General features: G+C 44.4%; 1 protein-coding gene across 5 annotated transcripts in view; it reads right to left on the reverse strand.

Moving 5' to 3' along the window:
- The window catches only part of PPP1R12B (protein phosphatase 1 regulatory subunit 12B), an 82,263-nt gene that overhangs the window by 47,331 nt on the left and 16,626 nt on the right, over positions 1-18,306 (reverse strand). For all 5 annotated transcript variants that reach the window (XM_072355792.1, XM_072355790.1, XM_072355794.1 and 2 more), the window contains exons 2-12: positions 17,045-17,175; positions 16,024-16,142; positions 13,873-14,032; positions 11,805-11,949; positions 10,326-10,400; positions 8,363-8,442; positions 7,669-7,811; positions 6,973-7,082; positions 6,035-6,232; positions 5,311-5,393; positions 3,383-3,508 (exon numbers count right to left, since the gene is read on the reverse strand). In XM_072355792.1, the coding sequence (XP_072211893.1) occupies positions 3,383-3,508; positions 5,311-5,393; positions 6,035-6,232; positions 6,973-7,082; positions 7,669-7,811; positions 8,363-8,442; positions 10,326-10,400; positions 11,805-11,949; positions 13,873-14,032; positions 16,024-16,142; positions 17,045-17,175 (1,370 nt within the window). The remainder of the gene's footprint in view (positions 1-3,382; positions 3,509-5,310; positions 5,394-6,034; positions 6,233-6,972; positions 7,083-7,668; positions 7,812-8,362; positions 8,443-10,325; positions 10,401-11,804; positions 11,950-13,872; positions 14,033-16,023; positions 16,143-17,044; positions 17,176-18,306) is intronic.

An 18,306-nucleotide genomic window follows, 5' to 3' on the forward strand; every position in this document is an offset into this window, starting at 1 on the left:
GACTGGAGCAGCCTGGAAGGCCTCTATGGGGAGGAGCGTCACATTTGGGCTCTTTGGTTGATGGCTGCTTGCCATATCCAGGTCATAAAGGAACAAGCAAGTTATTGTCACCAGGTAGCAACCTCCACTGGATTCCAAACAAAGCTTCCTCTCTGGCAAGCCGGCCCCTGGCCTGAGCACAGGGGAGCAGGAAGTCCTTTTGGATGGAACTGCCTCCTGTTCTGAGCTCTCTGCACCACAAGCAAAGCCTTAAAGGAGAGCGAGAGCAGGGAGCTAAACCTGGCTGCCGTGGGCGTGCAGAGAGAGCAGCCGTGACGTTGCAGAGATGAGGGGGAGAAATCAGGGCCTGCTGCACTGAAAGGATGACTGCAGTGGAACATGCACCAAGGGAAGGAATCAGAGGAGGAGCCTGGAAAGAGCTGATGGCAGCCCTGGGGGAGCAGGGCTGGTGTGAAACCGTCCTAGGACAACACAAGGCAGAGAGGCTGCAATGCAAAGAGCGGCTGCAAAACTGACGAGAAACCTGGTTGGGAAGGGAGGAAAGGGGAGGGTTATGGAATAAGACCTGATAAGTGCTTCACAAGAGAAAAGGTAGTGGCTGAAAATAGGAAACAACAGGATGGAAGGAGCACCAGGTGCCTGGAGAGCAGAGATGTGAGGAAATTGAGATGGGAAGAAGGAATGGAGAAGAAGAGCATGGCAATGGCATCGTGCCCCTACATACACGCACGTGGCCCTTTTAAAATCTGAAAAGATTTTCACATGCACCAACAAAAAAGGTTTGCACAAAATATCTGACTTCTTGTTATTTAACATGCTGCCATAGGGTGTTTTTTCAGAGAGAGCTAAATGGGATTTGCTTAAGGAAATGGGTCACAGCGGTCACTGTTAAGAACAGCCGCCTAACTGTGACCTCCACTCCTTAATTAAGGATTGCTGAAAGCCAGGACAGAGGAGAAGGCTGCTCTGAAGCCATTCTAGCTTCAGCAACCAGACCTCCAAAACCAGCTGGTGGCGGGAGCTGGGACGGCTGGCCTGACCTGCTGTAATGGCTTTTATGCCAACAGAAACAATAAGGAGTGCCCGCAAGTATCTAAAATGGGGAAAAAAAACAACTGAAAAAGTGATTTTGTTTTGGTGTGAGGCATTTTGACAGCTGATGCCAAAGGAAGGATGCTGAATTCATTCCATCTGCAATGTTAGTTTTCCTCCAAACACTTTAACTGATGTGAACTGGCTGTTCAAAGGCCAATATGCACTAAAACAGAGGATGGGCTGTCAGGTCTGTGCTCTGCTCCTTCGTGCTGCACCCAGAGAGAAGAGGGAGTGACATTCCCTACCATTAGAGAAAGAGGTTTAACATTTGCTTCCACTCAAGCTGAAGAGCATCTGTAAAATTACTGCAAGCTCTCTTGTTCCCATGGAGAAGAAAACACTTTTTCAGCGCCTGAATGTGATCTGCTGGTGGTGTTTACCTTTTGTCTGGGGGTCACATGAAGCACTCAGAACATAACTGGGTATCGTTACAGGGATTAGTTAAACACTAAGGTAAAGGGGAGAGCACTCATCCTGTCAGCAACATGCAAGTATGTTATGTTCTCTTTAATTTTCTCTTTCAAAATGAGCTTTTATCCTCCAGAATTGTTTCCCAAATACTAACAGCGCTCTGCTGAGACGGAGCTTATCACAGGCAGCAGGTTCTGCTTTTCATCTTAGAGGTGATGTAATCTATATGACTGCATTCATTTCTCTGTGCTCCTCTATTGAAAGCCATGAGGGGACAGTGGGCAAATGGATCCCAGATTTACTGCTTGTGCAGTCACACAGAACTGTTGCTGTCTGTGAAGAAGCGCGTGTGTCCCTACACTTCATCCCTTAGTTGGCAAAGCTATTCTGTGTAATTGCTCATATTCCAGCATCTTCCTACAGAAGGCCAGAACTCAGCCTGTGGGAAAAGATTAGCAAAATATCACTGCCAGCTGAAGCCTTTGCTGATCTCTGTGCGGTTTAACCATGGAAATGCAGCACAACCGTGAGAATGTGGCACTCAATCCGATTCTGGATCAGGTGAGACCAAAAGGCAATGCTTGTGAAGTTTCAACAGACAGCCATTTCGGTGATGTTATGGGCTGTCTCAGACCAGGCAGCAGCAAGGCATGCCAGCTGCAGGAGGCCAAAGTTTTCCGATGCAATCAGCTGCTGCTGGTTGGAGTGCCTTTAGAGAGCCACGCTACAGAGGCTGACCTGTCATCATGTCCCAGGATAGATGTGAAGTCACTGGAATGGATCAGCAGATCAGGAAAAGTCTGCTGCCTGAAGTGGCTGTTTCACCTTTTGTGGAAATGGGTCTCTGTGCTCCCAGCAATTGGACAGACTGTCCCAGAACAGGACTTACCTCTACCAGCAGAAGTACTAGAACACAAAAAGTGCACCTCTTCCCAAACCTCGAGCAACTGCTCCACCTCCAGCACAGCTATTTAGTTCAGGCTCTAGAATTTTGTGGGTAATTACCTACAATCTTGAAACATTTCTGCTCTTCTCCTTATGCACGAATGGCACAGCAGCACAACAAATCTGCACATGCTGATTCGCTGGCAGCAGCTAAAATAAAGGGGATGCGATGGAGCAGCACTTGCACAAAGGGCTGATCTTCCTTTTCTCAATGTGGCCAAAAGCTCAGAAATGCATTATTTGCCCCATCAGCTGAAGACATTCATTCACCTCATTCAGAACGGGCCACTACCTGCTGCTCCAGGAAAACTGCCTTCCAGAGAGGTAAAAGACACTGACAATTAAGGAAGCTACGAATGGGATACTTAGATTCTGACTCTGCTGGGCTACCAGCAATCAGAAATTGCCTCTACAATTTCACACACACTGTGCAAACTGTGTCCTTACGGCCACAAGGAAATGGTTGCAGCCCTCAATCGTGCTGTCCTAAATCACCCATAAGAACACTGCCATTTCCCTGATAACATTAATGCCATAAACACGTGTTAATGTAAACCAAAACCAGCACTAAGCTACTACTTACCTGCTAACAGCTATCTGAATGCTGAGTTCAGACTGTAATTACTTTATACTCTTTTTATGATCAACTTCCCTTTTACTGTCGAACCATAACACTAACATAAAACTGCGAAAAAAACATTTTGCATTGGAATTGTATGAACAAGAGTATTTAAATTCAGTCCGACCATTTATAAGCCAAATAAAAGTGATGGTCTCCAAGGGGATTATTCAGCATGACAGATGCTGACAAGCCTTGGTTTCCATCTTCTGCTCAAGGCCTGATGCAACGAGGGAGGGCCTGATGCAGAGGGAAGCATGCTAAGAGTAGAGCTGACTGCAGAAAAGACACGCAGAGGAGAACGGGGCATACCTTTTCAAGTATGTAGATACGTAGGTAGGAGGTGCACCAGAATGGGGAGCTTCGTTTCCTTTTGATTCATCCCTCCACGGCTGCCGGGTGTAAGAGCCGCTCCGCACGATGTTAGCAGCTGATTCTCTAATGCAAGAGAGAGCACATGGTTTGCTTAGAAAACCTTTCAGAGTCTGCGTCTGGTTCCTGTACAGTCCGCCAGCACAAACCCTTCCCTCACACCCACCTACGTGCATCACCGCTTTCACCCTCTGAAACACTTCTACTGGCCAGTTTCCGTGATTATCAGCTGTATTATCTAAGAGTCAGAAGATGATGTGATATTTTGCATGAATGTCCTTTTCTAGCCCAAAGACTTGTAATTGAAGGTTTTAGATTGGCCATAAATTTAATGTCACATATTAAACAACGTCACCCCGTATCAAAACAGCGCGGCACAAATGGAACAGGTGTTGCAAACACAAGGAAAATATCTATAATTAAACTATTAATTCTCTATCATGCAATGATAGAAGGAAAAGCCACACAGCATGACAAATCCCCTGCTATATTTAGCAGTATAAGACAGAATATTTGGCAATAGCTAAAATAACACATCGATTTATGGATTACGTTATCAGCAGCCACACTTATCTATTGATCTGAAATTGGGGCTGCTTCTCCTAAACCACACTCCAGCAGCATGCCTTATCCTGCTCTGGTTTTGGACAGGACCTTGAGCTTTTAAAGGCAACGCTCATCAGCCCACAATTAATAATTGTTTTTCAATTGCAGTGTCTTTCCAAATGCCCTTTCAGACATCTGTGGTTCTAAGAAGTGATGTTCAGCTGTTTTGAAATGAAGGAATATCAGGAAAAAAAACCCTGTGCTGTAGAGTACATCTGGGCACCATCTGTTTGTGCAGCTCAGTCCTCCTTGCTCTCTGCTTCACAGAGCAAAGGACACTTACCGGCACTCAGCTGGAGATGCCACTCAATCCAAGCCACTGCCAAAACCTCTCAAGCTTATCAGTCATTTAAACACAAGTTGTCTGCTACAGTCCAAATCCCAGCGCCAGCTGAGATTAAGCAAGAACACAGCAAGAACACAGCAGGGAGGTTCCAGCAGAAGATCAGCAAAGAATGTCAATCTGTGCTGAAACTCTCTCCTGGTGGTCACGTCCTGAGACATCTCTACAACTGCAGATCACAGTAACTGCCCTGTGTGTGCCTGCTCACCACTGCTGTGCAATTGGTTGAACATGAGGCCAGCTGAAATCCTCCTCCACACCGTAACCCGTATGAATGGCTCATCTAATCCACAAATACACCTTGATATACCAGGTATTCATCCCATTTATACTTTGGTTCTGCCCAGAGGCAACTACAAACAACCCTCCAAAAGCAGCCCCTGCAACCTGAACAGCTCTGCACGTGAGAGAGCTCACAAACTCAGTGAATCAAATAGTGACAGATAGAGGAATAAAAGGAACTGAAGGTAACTACTGAGCAAGTGGCAGAAGTACAGATGGAAGAGCTCCAAAGTAAGTCAAGCACTTGCATACAAAATGATAAATGAAAAAGTAAGCATTTACCCAGCTTCCCAGGTGGAGACAATACATAAACATACATATATATATATGTGTGTGTGTGTATATACATACATACATATACATACATACATATATATATACATATACATACATACATATATATATACATACACACATATACATATATACATATATACATATATATATATAGTGATACAGGGGTGGAGAAAACAGTCGCTTGTCCTCCTTAACTAAATGAAAGGCAACATAGCAGAACTTAATGTAAATACCTGTGCAGATAGGACTGCTAGAAAAAATACGACCATTAATACAGGGAAAAAGATATTCCGGAGGAACTGCCTGCAAGACTGAAGCTGAGCCTTACATTCAGTCTCACCTGTTTTCTTTCTCCTCTATGTCACTTGCACTGCTCAGTCTTCTGGGGGCTATTGTGGCAAGATAGCTCTTGTTCTCTTTATCCTGATGAAACAGAAGTAATTCAGCTGTAAATCTGATATACCTACAGCACATTCAGAGACAAATAAATTCACTGTCAGATTCATTCAATCACAACGGCATTTTCTTGTCTAAGGACAACTTCTCTTGGGTAAGAAAAGTGACAGCATAAAAATATTCACCTCAAAGATGATTTCCTGAACAGCACATTAACAAATCTAAACAGCTTCCAACTAGAACTGCTTAAAAATGGCCAGTAGTTACAGCTAGTGAATACATGGAAAGAGATTCACAAACACAGCTGAAGGATAGAGAGGGAATCTATTTAGATGATGTGGAAGGAGAATTTGTGCTACTGTCTGGGTTTGATGTTTTCTGGTGAAGAATGGGCTATGCCAGATCAGGATCCCATTCAAAACTGAGATAGAAACATGTCAAAGGGGCACAGAACTCCATTTCTGCAAGGGCAGCTGTGCCAGGATTGCAATCATTAGAAAAAAAGCACGTGTGTGTGCATATACAATAAAAAGAACTAGAGACACCCAAACCTGTTATGGATACAAGCCCAGCAATAAGTGAAAATTCAAGAGAAACTGTCTTAAAACTGCAAGGTAAACATCTCAACTGGGATACAGTACGAAACCTTTGTGAAAGACGAGCCAAACCTTTTCTTTGCTGTCCAATAGCACAGATATCCGAGGGGTGGATGAAGATCGATAGATAGAAGCAGCCTTATCTCTCTGTGCCTCACGAGTGGCAGTGACTTCACTCAGTGTGTTGTGGCTGCCAGTCTTCCGCAGACCCAACCGCCACGAGGAGGGCGACTCGTCCTTCTGCTCATCAGACCTGTTGAGCCAACTGAACTGCAGAGGGGGGAAAAGGAACATCAGAAGGTGAGAGCACTGCAAAATGATGACTTAGCAAGAATCCTTTTCCCTCTGGCACATAACTAGTGCTTCATCTTTGCAACAGTGCCTGCTGCCCTCCATATTCTGGTGCAAAAAGAAACCAGAAGCATAAGATACACATCTGAGGCAAAACACGGAGCCTCTCAGTGCCATCTGGCTGAGTGATGCATGAGGGGGAGAATTCAGATAAGATTTCAACAACTGCTTCACCTTTGCAAAGCCTTCATAGCCTGGCTATCTAGTCAGAGGCAAACTTTATCCTCTCTGCTTACTGGGCTGTAACGCTGTGTCACTGAATAAACAGGTCTGGCAAATGACACACTTCAGCCTAGGATGCCAAATTCAGTCTGATACCTCACAGCACAACCCTTTGGTGAAAGAGCTGCTGGTAAGAGACTGGTATCAGCTACCTAAGAGCTGACAGGGGCACACAGCAATTGTGGCAAGTAAGGTTTCCTTGTGAACGCCAGGGTTTGTTTCAGAAGGTAACAGTCTAGAAGAGGCAGTGAAGGATACAAATATTCTCCTCTGTGATAGACTTCTATTTCTGTTAATGCAGCATCTTTACCAAAATCGAAGCTGACTCCCAGAGGCAATTCAGGAAAGCACAATAGTATGCAGAGTGTCTACTTCCCAGCTAACCCTACTGCTTTCAAGCACTGTTCCAAGTCCCTGCAGATTCCAAATTCACTTACCCTTCTGGCAGATGCAGTGAAGGAGTTGGACTCTGGTGGTGGTATTTGCTCAGTGATGCTGGGCCTGGTTTCATGGCTGGAGTGGTTGGCAAAGGACTCTTCCTTCCTTTCTACAGTTTTAAAAAGAAACCAAACGTTTCAGTATTGTGTTTTCTAAGGCCCTTCTTTACAAGCACTCAAGTTCAGAGTTGCTGTGACCAAGACAACAAAGATGATGCCAAGGCTAAACAAGCTTTACTTTAAGGAGGCTTTCTACTCACTAAATAGTTACTTCCACAGTCAGCAGGTGGATGCATCCGCTAAGCAAACCTTTAGGACTTCATTCCCAGGTAAGAAAAACTTCTCAGAAAGAAAGTCTGCCTCTAAGTCAGACCATTCACCAAACACAGCCCAATTAATGTGCCTGGGAAATGTCCTCCCTCCACCAACAACGCAACGTTTTCCTCTCCCTCACTGAATAAAAACCTCATTCAGTTGTTTTCTACCATCTTGCAGCACCTGAAGTGTCTTCAACCCAAAAATGGCCCATGAGGCAAAAAAATCATGCTGTTATATATACATACATATATATATATTCACACTTGAAGTAAGACTGCAGGATGTCTTTAACAACTCAGTTAAAAAAATGCAGTTCTCAAATTCAATCCCTATCACTGCCTGGGTAACTATTAAGCCTCAAACTGCGCTGCATCTTACCTGACTCCTTTTCAGCATCTGATTCTGAAACTTCATCTTCAGCTTCTTCCTCTTCTTCAGAGCTAGAACTGCTGGAGTCCTTGTTCTCTTCCTCCATCTCCATGGTCTTCAGCCTATCTTCCTCATAGAGAATTTTCTCTTTGCTGTAAGAAACAGGAATTTTAAGGGTTACCAAGTGAGTTATTTCTGAGCTCTACTTCTCAGGAACACACAGACATGATTTGCTATGCACAGAAGATGCAAACTGACAAAAAAATCAGTCTGTATGCTCTGCTTCCCAACCCTTCCAGCACTGCCCACCTCCCATGGATTCCAACGCCAGTCTCCCATTTCCTAACTTTGTGGGCATTTCTCAAGAGTGAAGAAATGTGGCCTCCTCTCTTTTCCTAAGGAAACACAGTCCACCATTGAGGCTGTATGGCTCTGCAGCTGCAAAGCAGTTCTCAGCCCAAAGGTCAAAATGATGATCAAGAAGAGAAGGTAGGGACCAAACAGCAGCCCAGCTCCTTGTACTGGCATCCAATAGGTATGGTAAGAATCATCTAGGACTACGTTTAAAAGAGGCTGAATTTGATAGGAATCAAGAAACAATCACAAACAGCAGCAGACCTTTTAAAAGCAGCTGACAGTTTACAGGTGCTGCCCTTTTCTGCGTGCAACTTTTTGTTTTTCAAAGAAGGGGAAAGAAACATACTTCATGAAGACTCCACTTTGAGGTTTGCCATTCATGTCAGCTTCAATCAGCTTATTCCTCGTCTCCTTCTCACTTCGCAGCTGTCCAAAAGTCCAAGCAGATTGCAGAGAGAGAAACAAACATCTTAGCATGGCGCTTCAGCACACCACTGAAATGCATGGTGCAAGGACACCTCAGCCTTGTTAGATGAAAAACACTAAATCTGCCTAGCAAGCTCCTTCAGCAGGCACACATCTGCAAGAGTGCTGCATGTCCTGGTCTAGGGCTCTATCAGCATGTAGCTATAGACACAGAGCCCATCCTTAGCCTGCAGCTGCAAGGCAATGAGGCTCAGCAGGAGTCTGCAGCAGTCTGTGCTGAGACTCAGAATCAAAGCGTGACTTTCATGGTACTGCTCTGCACCTGCTCACACAGACACAGAGCTGGAGGTCCATCCACACGCAGTTAGACACCCATGAAATCAGACTGGATTCAGCTTAAAATCTGCTGTCTGTGTCCCCATTATGCACTTACAGTCAGGGGAAAGCATTCAAGAATGCCCAGCACAGGGAGGGCTGATCTCCCACATGGGTGGGCTGTTCTTAAACCCCTCAGTGCCAAAAGTCAGCATTGTACACAAATACCTGCCATCCTCGCAGCAACCAAAGTAATCTCCCAGATAGAAATGTGTCCTTGCTAATGGACAAGACCATAACCACAAAGAAACCCAACAAAACTAAAAGCACAGGGACAGCTGAGGTTAAAGACCACATAAAGACCACAATTAGAGGCTCACATTGAAGCCTGTCCCTCTGGGATCACATCTAGCTGGGTGACTCTTCCTGTCTGACAGAAGGAGCTGACAATGGTACAAGAAGGAAGAACTCTGGAAATTCAGAATGTAGGATTCTTCCCTTCTTTCCAGTTCTGCTAAAGCTTGCCACGTTCATTTAATAAAAAGGGATGGCCTTTATCTGGTTACTATCGCCTGCATAGCAAGCCTAAAAATGGGTCAGCGCACATCCAAATAGGTCTCATGGCTGTTTCTGTTGCTTTTCTTCTGAAGGATACATTTATCTGCACTATCCTGGTGCATGTGCATAGGAGGGAACCCACAGTGCAGTGCTGGTAGTATTTATCAACACCTCATTTAGGGAGAAGCTGATTAATTTTTAAAACCTTTCTGTGAATGCTAAGGATGCTATTTAAGGGTGACAGCAGCTGGGCTGTGATCAGAGCTCGAGTTCTACCACCCACATCATCAGTTCCTCAAAATACTCCACTGGGTTTTACCAGCAATGCTCTCATTATGTCTGCTTCTGAATCCAACGTTTTAAATGATATTTTCTGATATTTATGATTACTTTCTATTTGAAAAGATGTTGGGTTGGTTGTTTTTGGAAGCACATAATTGCACAAACCAGGTGAAATAGGAAAATAAGTAACCCTGAACCTACTTTCTGGCCTGGTGACTGCCTTTACTTTCATCAAGATACATTTCTGCCTTTTTTTTTTCCTCCTTAATGACAACTTTCAGCTATTAAATCCATCCAATATCTCTGCTGTGTTATGAAGCAGCAGCTTAACATGGTTTGGAAATCAGAGATCTTTCTTAACAGTGACAGTGCAATCCCTCAGATACAAACACACTGTGGCCTTGGGTAATTGCTCATTAAGTAAAGAGCAGTTTGACATGACAGAGTTTGCCAGCAAACAAAAGCAACGGAAGGAACAATTCCAAAGATGAGCTACACATTATTTAGCAGCTTGCAGAACTGTGCATGTCAGCAGACCTTGATACCATCCAGTTTTCTACATTCCTATCTGCTGAAAATATTGGTGTATTTAGAGATCCTTGAGTGAGTGACACAAAAAATAGCTGCACTTCCACTTCATGCTTCTGCTACTAATGCCATGTGCTTCAGAGAACACCTGTGCACTGAAGGTAATTGGAGAGGGGGAAAACTATCTGTCAAAAACTCACCACTGTCTGTTTCTTCTGCAGCATTTCTAGATGTTCAACCAGTCCCTCATCGGCCACGTCGAATGGCGTCTGGCCCTGATGCAGAGAGAAGACAAGAGGCTATTCAATACAGCATGCCATTAACATTCAAAAGACCACTACTAATCAATGAAGAATTAAACTGAATGTGCAATACAGCCACTCCACCTCAATGCTGAGCGATGTTATGCTCTACAGCAGAGAAAGCCAAGTGACAGTGATGGTGGTTTCCTGTCACAGTCCCTCAATAGAGCAGCTTCCATCAGGGAAGCACAGCTCCCTGATTGCTACGGATCTAAGTCAAGACTGAAGCATGAGAGTATCTGCGTTGTGAAAAGCACACTCTTGGATTCAGAAGGACTGTGAACAACTCATTCTACTGCAATATTGTGTACCTGAACCTCCTGAAGGGCTGCCCCCATCATCAGCAGGCCAAAACATCTGGGGGTTATTTCCACATCCATGGCCATTCACAAGTAAGAGAAACCCAAAAAATTACTTTGGGACATAAAACAAGATTTGATTGTATGTAATTTGTTGATTACTTTGGGACTTGATGGCTAATGATCAAATAACTACAGATCGTCCTGGCCATCTGACTTAGCAAGGTAATAGTCTTTGACAGGAAATATCTGGCAACTGACTGCAGCAAATACAATAGTGTCTGTATCTTTTCATGTCTATCAAAATAGAAAACCCACACGCCTTCTGAACACTTTGGAAAAGCTTCTGATGGCATTAAAAACAAAAACAATTCCCCATATTTTGAATGCCACAGAGCTCACCATGCTAAAGTGGTGCCTCCTCCTACAGATCTCTTTCACATCAGTTTCCAGTACGGACAGATGCACTCAGGGAGGTGAATGCAAAGAGCAACCATGGGCAAGCACAATTCACCTCCTGAACATCCACTTGCTTAAGCAAACTTCTAGCTCTTAGCATGGACGTGGGGGTGCTTTCCTTCTCTTCCCCCCCCCCCCCCCCCCAGTGCTCTATTTTTCTTCACTCATTTCTCACAAGTATTGTGAATTTTATTTCCCTTTTTATGACCAAGTCAGAAGAACAGGAAAGATTTCGTGCTGCTAGTGACTCAAGGGCTCATGAATTTGCAGTGCTTTATAGCTTAATGTTAGCATGTTATTTTGCACTCCAATATTGTTTTTCTTTTGTAATTCAGTATGTTAGGGTTATACCAAAATTAGCCCCTATCTTGGTCCTTGTTTCACCACTGATGTTTTCCAGTAACACCTACAATCTTTTCTTCCTTCCTCCTGCCAAGAGTCCTTATTTCTTGTTGCTTTTAAATGCTCTAGTACACACGCAGAACTGCTCACCACGTAACCTGTCATGCTGCTGGATCAAACTGATAAGCAATTATGGCACGTGGCGATGAAGCTGAAATGCATCTTGCTATGAAATACACTGCGTGTTGTGCCTGCAGTGCCTGTTGTGCTTACTGACCAGCTTGTTCCTGACATCCATGTCACACAACGCCTCTGCCAAGATGGAGCAGGCTTCCTTCACCCCCCAGTGTGCGGCAGCATGCAGTGGAGTCCAGCCATCATTGTCCTGGACGTTCAAATTAAACCCAGCCTGGATCAAGAGCCTGAGAAAAGAAGCAACATTAGTTCCTGTCCACTCAAGAATGACTTCTGTATTCTCTCCAGGACGTAATCCCTGTAACAAGTGAGTTGAGCACAGCATCTGGCATGGAAAAGACACTCGGTAACTCAGGTTTGGTGGTGGTTCTACTGAAAAACAAGGCCACATACTGTAGGAACAGTCTGTAAGGAGACAAAGCAAGAGACAGAGATATTGCTGACTGCCATCACCAGCTGTTAAATGTGTAGGTTAAGTATGGACAACTCCAAATATGTGTTTGTGCAGATCAGACCTTGCACAGCTAAAGCACATCTTATCCAAGAGAACTGCCTGGGAACATCCTTTCATCCTATTTACTGTCGTACTGTCTTCCACCCGCTGCCCCCTCCTTCAGACCAAAGCACTGTGCTGCAATGCATCTGGGGCTTGAATATTTAAAACCAAAACAAACAGAAGAGAGACAATTGTCTGAAACTTCAGAGGCATATGCACAACAGCACACAAGTGATCAGGTGAAAGAACCGAGCAGCTCACGTATCAAAACTGACTGTTATCCAGCTGCTTAAATACTGAAGGACATCCCAGGGGAACTCTGTGGGTCTGGTACAACTGCCACTGAAAGTTGCCATGGTGGCGTTTCCACCTTCCTTCAGCTCAAGGGAAATCCAGCATGACCCCAGAACAGCACAAACAGTTTTGAAACTCCTGCAGCTTTACGCTGCTGTTTAATAAAACACAGTGGTGCTCCAGCAGCAGAGTGATTCCCCATCAAAGAAGTTTTACATCAGGTGCTGACTTTATGTTGATTCTCCAGCTGGCAAAAGGGAGGAACACAGTTATTAAGAGACTCAAGGTCACAGAAATTCCATGTCTCATTTGAGTTAGCCAGCTGCTGGCTATCAGACCCTTTGGTTTAAGTCACTGAAGCTTTGTATTTGAACTTACAGGGTGGCCATAAAACACACAAGAGTGGAACAGTGTCAGCTCTCTGTGAGATCTGTTTATCACTACAGTATTTAATGCCAAGGAGTAGCCGAGCAGAAGTGGACATCTGGCAAATGGGGAAACACAGCTTCCATTGACTGGAGAGAAAACCTCCCAGTAAAAAACCCGTGGGACCAACACCCCATATTGTTCAGAGGGATATCAGATTTCTACTCCATATGATCTGTGTTGAATTACCATTCTTGGGCACAGCAGAGACACAGACAGCTCATAATCATAAGCTCTAATGAGTGAATATTAAGAGGAAGCATAGAGATTAACAAAATTACTTGAGCTTGATAAGGAGCTTCTCTTACACATCAAGTCACGTCACTTAAGACTATGAAATAAGGAATCAAGGTGGATGAATGTTTCCAGAAAGCATTTCAACCTGCATATAACTAGCTCCATCCATCCATTATTTAGGAAGCTTTACTGCTGGGACATCCTGACTTGACTGTACCTGTAAAAATATTAATGCTTCATTGTCAGGAAGCACTACACTGATCAAGCTTATGTCTATAATGAGCTTATTAGTGCTGGAGTAGTAGAAGCAGAACGTCTACATGGTGGGATCTCTGTCACTGCTGAGCTCTTGACTATCCCCCTGTAGGCTGAAATTATACTTTCATCTCAACATGTCTCACCTGCTAGCCCTAAAACTTGTACTCTAATAGTGAAACTTGACCTTCTAATTCGTGCCCTGCTCCCAGAAAAGCTTTCATTTCCCTGAAGATCTGGAGGTATGAAATGCAATCTTCCAGCCTCTATGTATTTCTAGGTGAATGACCATGGCTGGGCGCATAATTCTACTGAGCATTTAGACAGACAGCAGCCCAAAGATGCTGGTATGAAACACATTTCCTTCAACTAAAAAGCTATGCATGTTCCTCAGGAAAACCACATTCAATTCAACACATCAGCCAAGGGAAGGAGTTCCTACCTCATGACTTCAGAATAGCCCTTTGCTGAAGCAACATGAAGAGCTGTGGCACCCGTCTGAGGCTGCTTTACATCTTCAATTCTCCCGCTGTTCAGCCACTGCCGGGCATCCTGCAGCATCTGCTGCTCCTCTTCTTTCCTTGCCAGGTCTAGGTCTACACCTAAGACAGCAAAGCACAGAAGAGATTATCAGGTGAAAGCTCTCGTGCACTGTGCAAACTTACCCTATTTCCCATTTGCTACACGAGATTAATAGCTTATGTCATCTTCCAAAAACATCAGCAAAAGCTCTTTCTGGCAGCTGGGAGATCTCCTGCATCATTGACAGAAGCTTCAAAGCAGTCTGACTTAAAGCAAGAATAAATATTCAGATCTGAAAGTTGAGGCACTGACTGCAAACTGCTGGTCAGCTACCAGCTTAACTGAACCAGCCACGGGCGGAGGGGTTGTATTGCCAATATGCTGCATTCCAGCCTAAAAAAACCAATGCATGAGCAACAATTAACAATAAGTTGTACAGGACTTGTGCAGAAACAATCCTAAGGCATCCTCTGTAAGAGCAGCATAACCCCAGCAGTGTTCTCATTGGAAATTCAGTAAGTAAGCAAGCTGCATGTAGAGAGTGCAGCAGGGCCATTCCTGGCATGCATTCCGAGGGGCATTTCTGATCAGCTCCTTCAAGCAGCAAACCACCAGATGCTGGTAAAACAGTTCTAAATCACTTTGATGATAGGAGGTGGAAATAAAAGGTCAAATTAAAACAACTCGAGATCAATACTGAAAAGCAACAGGCCCTATGGATCAGTTCTTTCACTATAACATCAACATGATTACCAAGGACATTGTAGGGCATTAGACTTATAATAGAACAAAAGAAAACGCTCCTCAACTCAAACTGAACTGAGAAATATTGCAATTAAAGATTAAAATTGCAAACGGCTTCAAAACAAGAATTCTAAGTTTGCACGATGGTAGCAGCACAACTGTGGATATTAAATGAAATGCTACACATGCTCAGAGATCAAGAGAGACAGCACAAGTCCACAAAACAGAAATCCATGGTGGATTCACATAGAAAGTTCATAGAAAGTCCATCTGGCTCAGGAATGCCTCGAGGCACAGAGGCTGCAGGCTGGGAAAACACTTGGGAGGGAAATCATGCACACTTGCCCTGTTCTTGTGCTTGCCCCAGGCATCTGCTTTCAGCTGCAGCTGGAGACAAAGCTGGAGGGATGCTTATCTAAAGTTTATAACACGTTTATTCCAGCAATTATCATCCTTTTAAACTGTGTCAATGGGAAGCTTCTCAGCAGAGCCAGATGGTTGTTTTAGGGCATCTTAGCAGGATGCTACCAATGTGGAGAAGCAGTGAAAAAGCCAAACGGAATCCTAAGTGTCAGGCAAAATATTTGCTGCAGAGGTGGAATTACTGCCTTAATGCCCTCTCAAGTTCCCAAATATGTCATTACAGCGCATGGCTTTCACTTTAAGGAGAAACAGGTTGTAACCTTCAAGAACACCCCTGATGAACTTCGTAGGTAGGACTTAAATCTCTTATAAACATACATACGGACACCAAACCATCTGCAGATGAATTTCATGAGTATAGACTTACACTGTCAAAGCATCTCTTAATTAAGACACTGTCTAAGTCACTTCTACCAGTGACAGCTTTGCAGGGACAACTCACACAGACACACCTGATGAGGAAAGGGGAAATAGCAGAGCAGATGGGCTGCACAAGTCTTGGGGAGGATCAGGATAAAGCAGGTCAATCTAGGACACACATACCACTCCTGGTCCCTACTCTCAGCAGGGCTGCAAATCTCTCTTCAGCATCACCAAGCCTTAGTGAAACCAGACCTTTCATTGGTACCAGAGGTCAGAATTAAATCTCTCTTTTAAAATAAATGGATCTAAACATCTCTCAGGACTGCAGTGCCTTGCGTCTAAGAAGCCCACAAAAGAGGACAGAGAATGCACAACACAAATCTTCTGCATTTGTTCCAATGTTCTACACAGAAATGTCTCTGCTACCACTTAGGACAGATTTCAGATCTCCTCATCCACGGAGCAGCAGAACCTACAGAATTTCATTAGAGAAACCCTTCTCTGTCTGACCCTCACGTATTCAATCCCACTGCTGACTTACCTTGTTTCTTTACTTGTTCCAGAAGCAGGTCCTTCATGGCTGCCTCTTCTGCAATGTCAGATGGGACTTCACCTTCACTGTTCACAGCAGCCACGTTGGCTCCATGACTAATTAAATACCTACATGAATGAGAGCCATGCCAATGCGTCAGACCTCACGTGAAAGTTTCGGAGCAACTAACACAGGAAACCAAGTGGCAGAACAAAGTATACAGTCTTCTCAATCAAGTTCACTTACCAAACCTGCATTTCACATTCTTATCAAATCTCAGCTCTATAAAAGCTCACTGCTAAGTGCAGACAGTGGCTCTTACAAATAACTTTTGCTTCTCTGTAGCTACATCAGTGCTCCCAGTTCTTGCACTCACCTGAGAGATGATGCCTTTAATCCAAGCTATCCTCAATTCATTCAAAAAACAATTAATGCCTCCTTCGAACCCTTATGTTTGCCAGTTCTTTGGCTCCAGTTATTCCAGCCCTATAGGTCCCATATCTGAGCAGCTCCCAGCACAATTTGTTGGTGCACAAGCAGTGCCTCTACCTTCTCTGGGACAAACACAACTATTTTGCCCTTTGCAAGCACAATGAATGTTCAGGTCAGCTGCAGACTGCAAGCCCTGCAATCAGCAAGCATGCAGAGACTCAAATCTTTATTGGGAGTCACCTGCAGCAGGTTACTGCTCTGCCCTAAATGTCAGAGCAAAACTCTCCATGCTCCACTGCAACTCTGTGCTCATCAGCTCCCGCCAGCCCTCACGTTTCCCCTCTGCTTAGAGTTTTAGCACAGTACCTAACAAAGCATAAATCACTTGAATGGGATCAGTTAAGGACAAGCAGTTATAGGTGCCACCCTAGCAGCAGCAAATTCTGGATTTAGTAAAAGAAGGAAGGTGGCTTCTTTCTTTTAATGTTGCTTCCAAAACACTGTATGAGCTTCAGAACATCGATCGTTGCTGTACCCACTCCAAAGAGGAGGATGTGCAAAGTGCTACTGATACCCAAATAGCCTGAAACTCACTCACTCTGCTATGTTCAGGTAGCCACACGATGCCACTGCATGCAGGGGGGTCCAGCCCTCGTTATCTTGCTGGTTCACATTGGCTCCATTTTCTACAAGGAACTTCACCATGTCCAGGTTCTCGTCTATACAGGCCTGGGGGAGAAAAGGGAAGAATTGAAGAAAAAACAAACAACCATAAATGCAACAATAATAAACCAAGTGAACAACTTCCATTGGCAGTTTGTTGGCAACTCCTGAGCTGGAGATCTGACACTTGGAAACGTAAGGCAGCATGGAGGCGTGAACTAAATTAATATCAGAACATCCAAAAACGAACTGTAACTCAATGAGTCTCTGGGTGGACAGCCTCTATATTTACTCCAGCTTTGCACTTCTCACCAATGCACATCTCTCTCCTCTACCCAATGTTAATCTGCCCGGCATGTGGCAGTGCACCATGCAGTGCTACACCTGTGTTGGTTTCTGCTCTGGCATCAAATTCCTTGAAGCAAGGCAAGCTGTGCATCTACTGAGATGATGCCATTCCCCCAGATATCAGAACAAGCAGTGAAAGGAGACCTCACTGCTGATGGGGATGAGCAGAGGAAGCACAGCTTCAAGCAGAGCACCTGCATGCTGGATGGAACCCTTTGCTGATACAATTACAGCAACAGCAGCATTTTATAGACATGACTGCACAAGAAAAAATAAATCCGAACGTGAAATGGCAATATATTAAGTACAACTTTATTCAGCAGTGTTTATTCTCCTGACTATAGCAATGTACAACTTTCTCTGTTAGCTCTACAGACCCAGCAAGCTATTGAAGGGAATGACAACCCTTTATTAGCTGCTCTATTAACTGCAGAGCTGGAATTTATAGAAACCTGCTAGCTTTGAAGTTGCCAGAAGAAAACCCAGCTGGATTTTCAGGTCTCAGCAGTTCTGTAAGGTGGAATTCCACCTTCCTCAGATTCCTGGCTACAGCAACGATCCGTGTTGCATTTTCAGGTCACTGGAGGCTGCTATTTAGGGACGAGCCGGCAACTTAACACGTGTCCTAGCACACGTGCCTCAACTAAGGAGCACCAAGCATGACTTGGAGGCAAAAGGAGTCTCTCATAGGTGTGTTCAGCTATAGGCAGAACCCAGCTCCTTACTATGAGGAAGGCAAGCAGCTCGGTCATGAGTCCTCCCAAAGCTGGGTCCCTTTGCACAGCTTGGTGTGGGTGCATCCAGTCAGGAGGTTTCCAGCTAATTGCTCCTCTGCCACCAGCAATGCTC

This window comes from Excalfactoria chinensis, chromosome 23 (assembly GCF_039878825.1).
Source record: "Excalfactoria chinensis isolate bCotChi1 chromosome 23, bCotChi1.hap2, whole genome shotgun sequence".
In the NCBI taxonomy this organism is placed as follows: Eukaryota; Metazoa; Chordata; class Aves; order Galliformes; family Phasianidae; genus Excalfactoria; species Excalfactoria chinensis.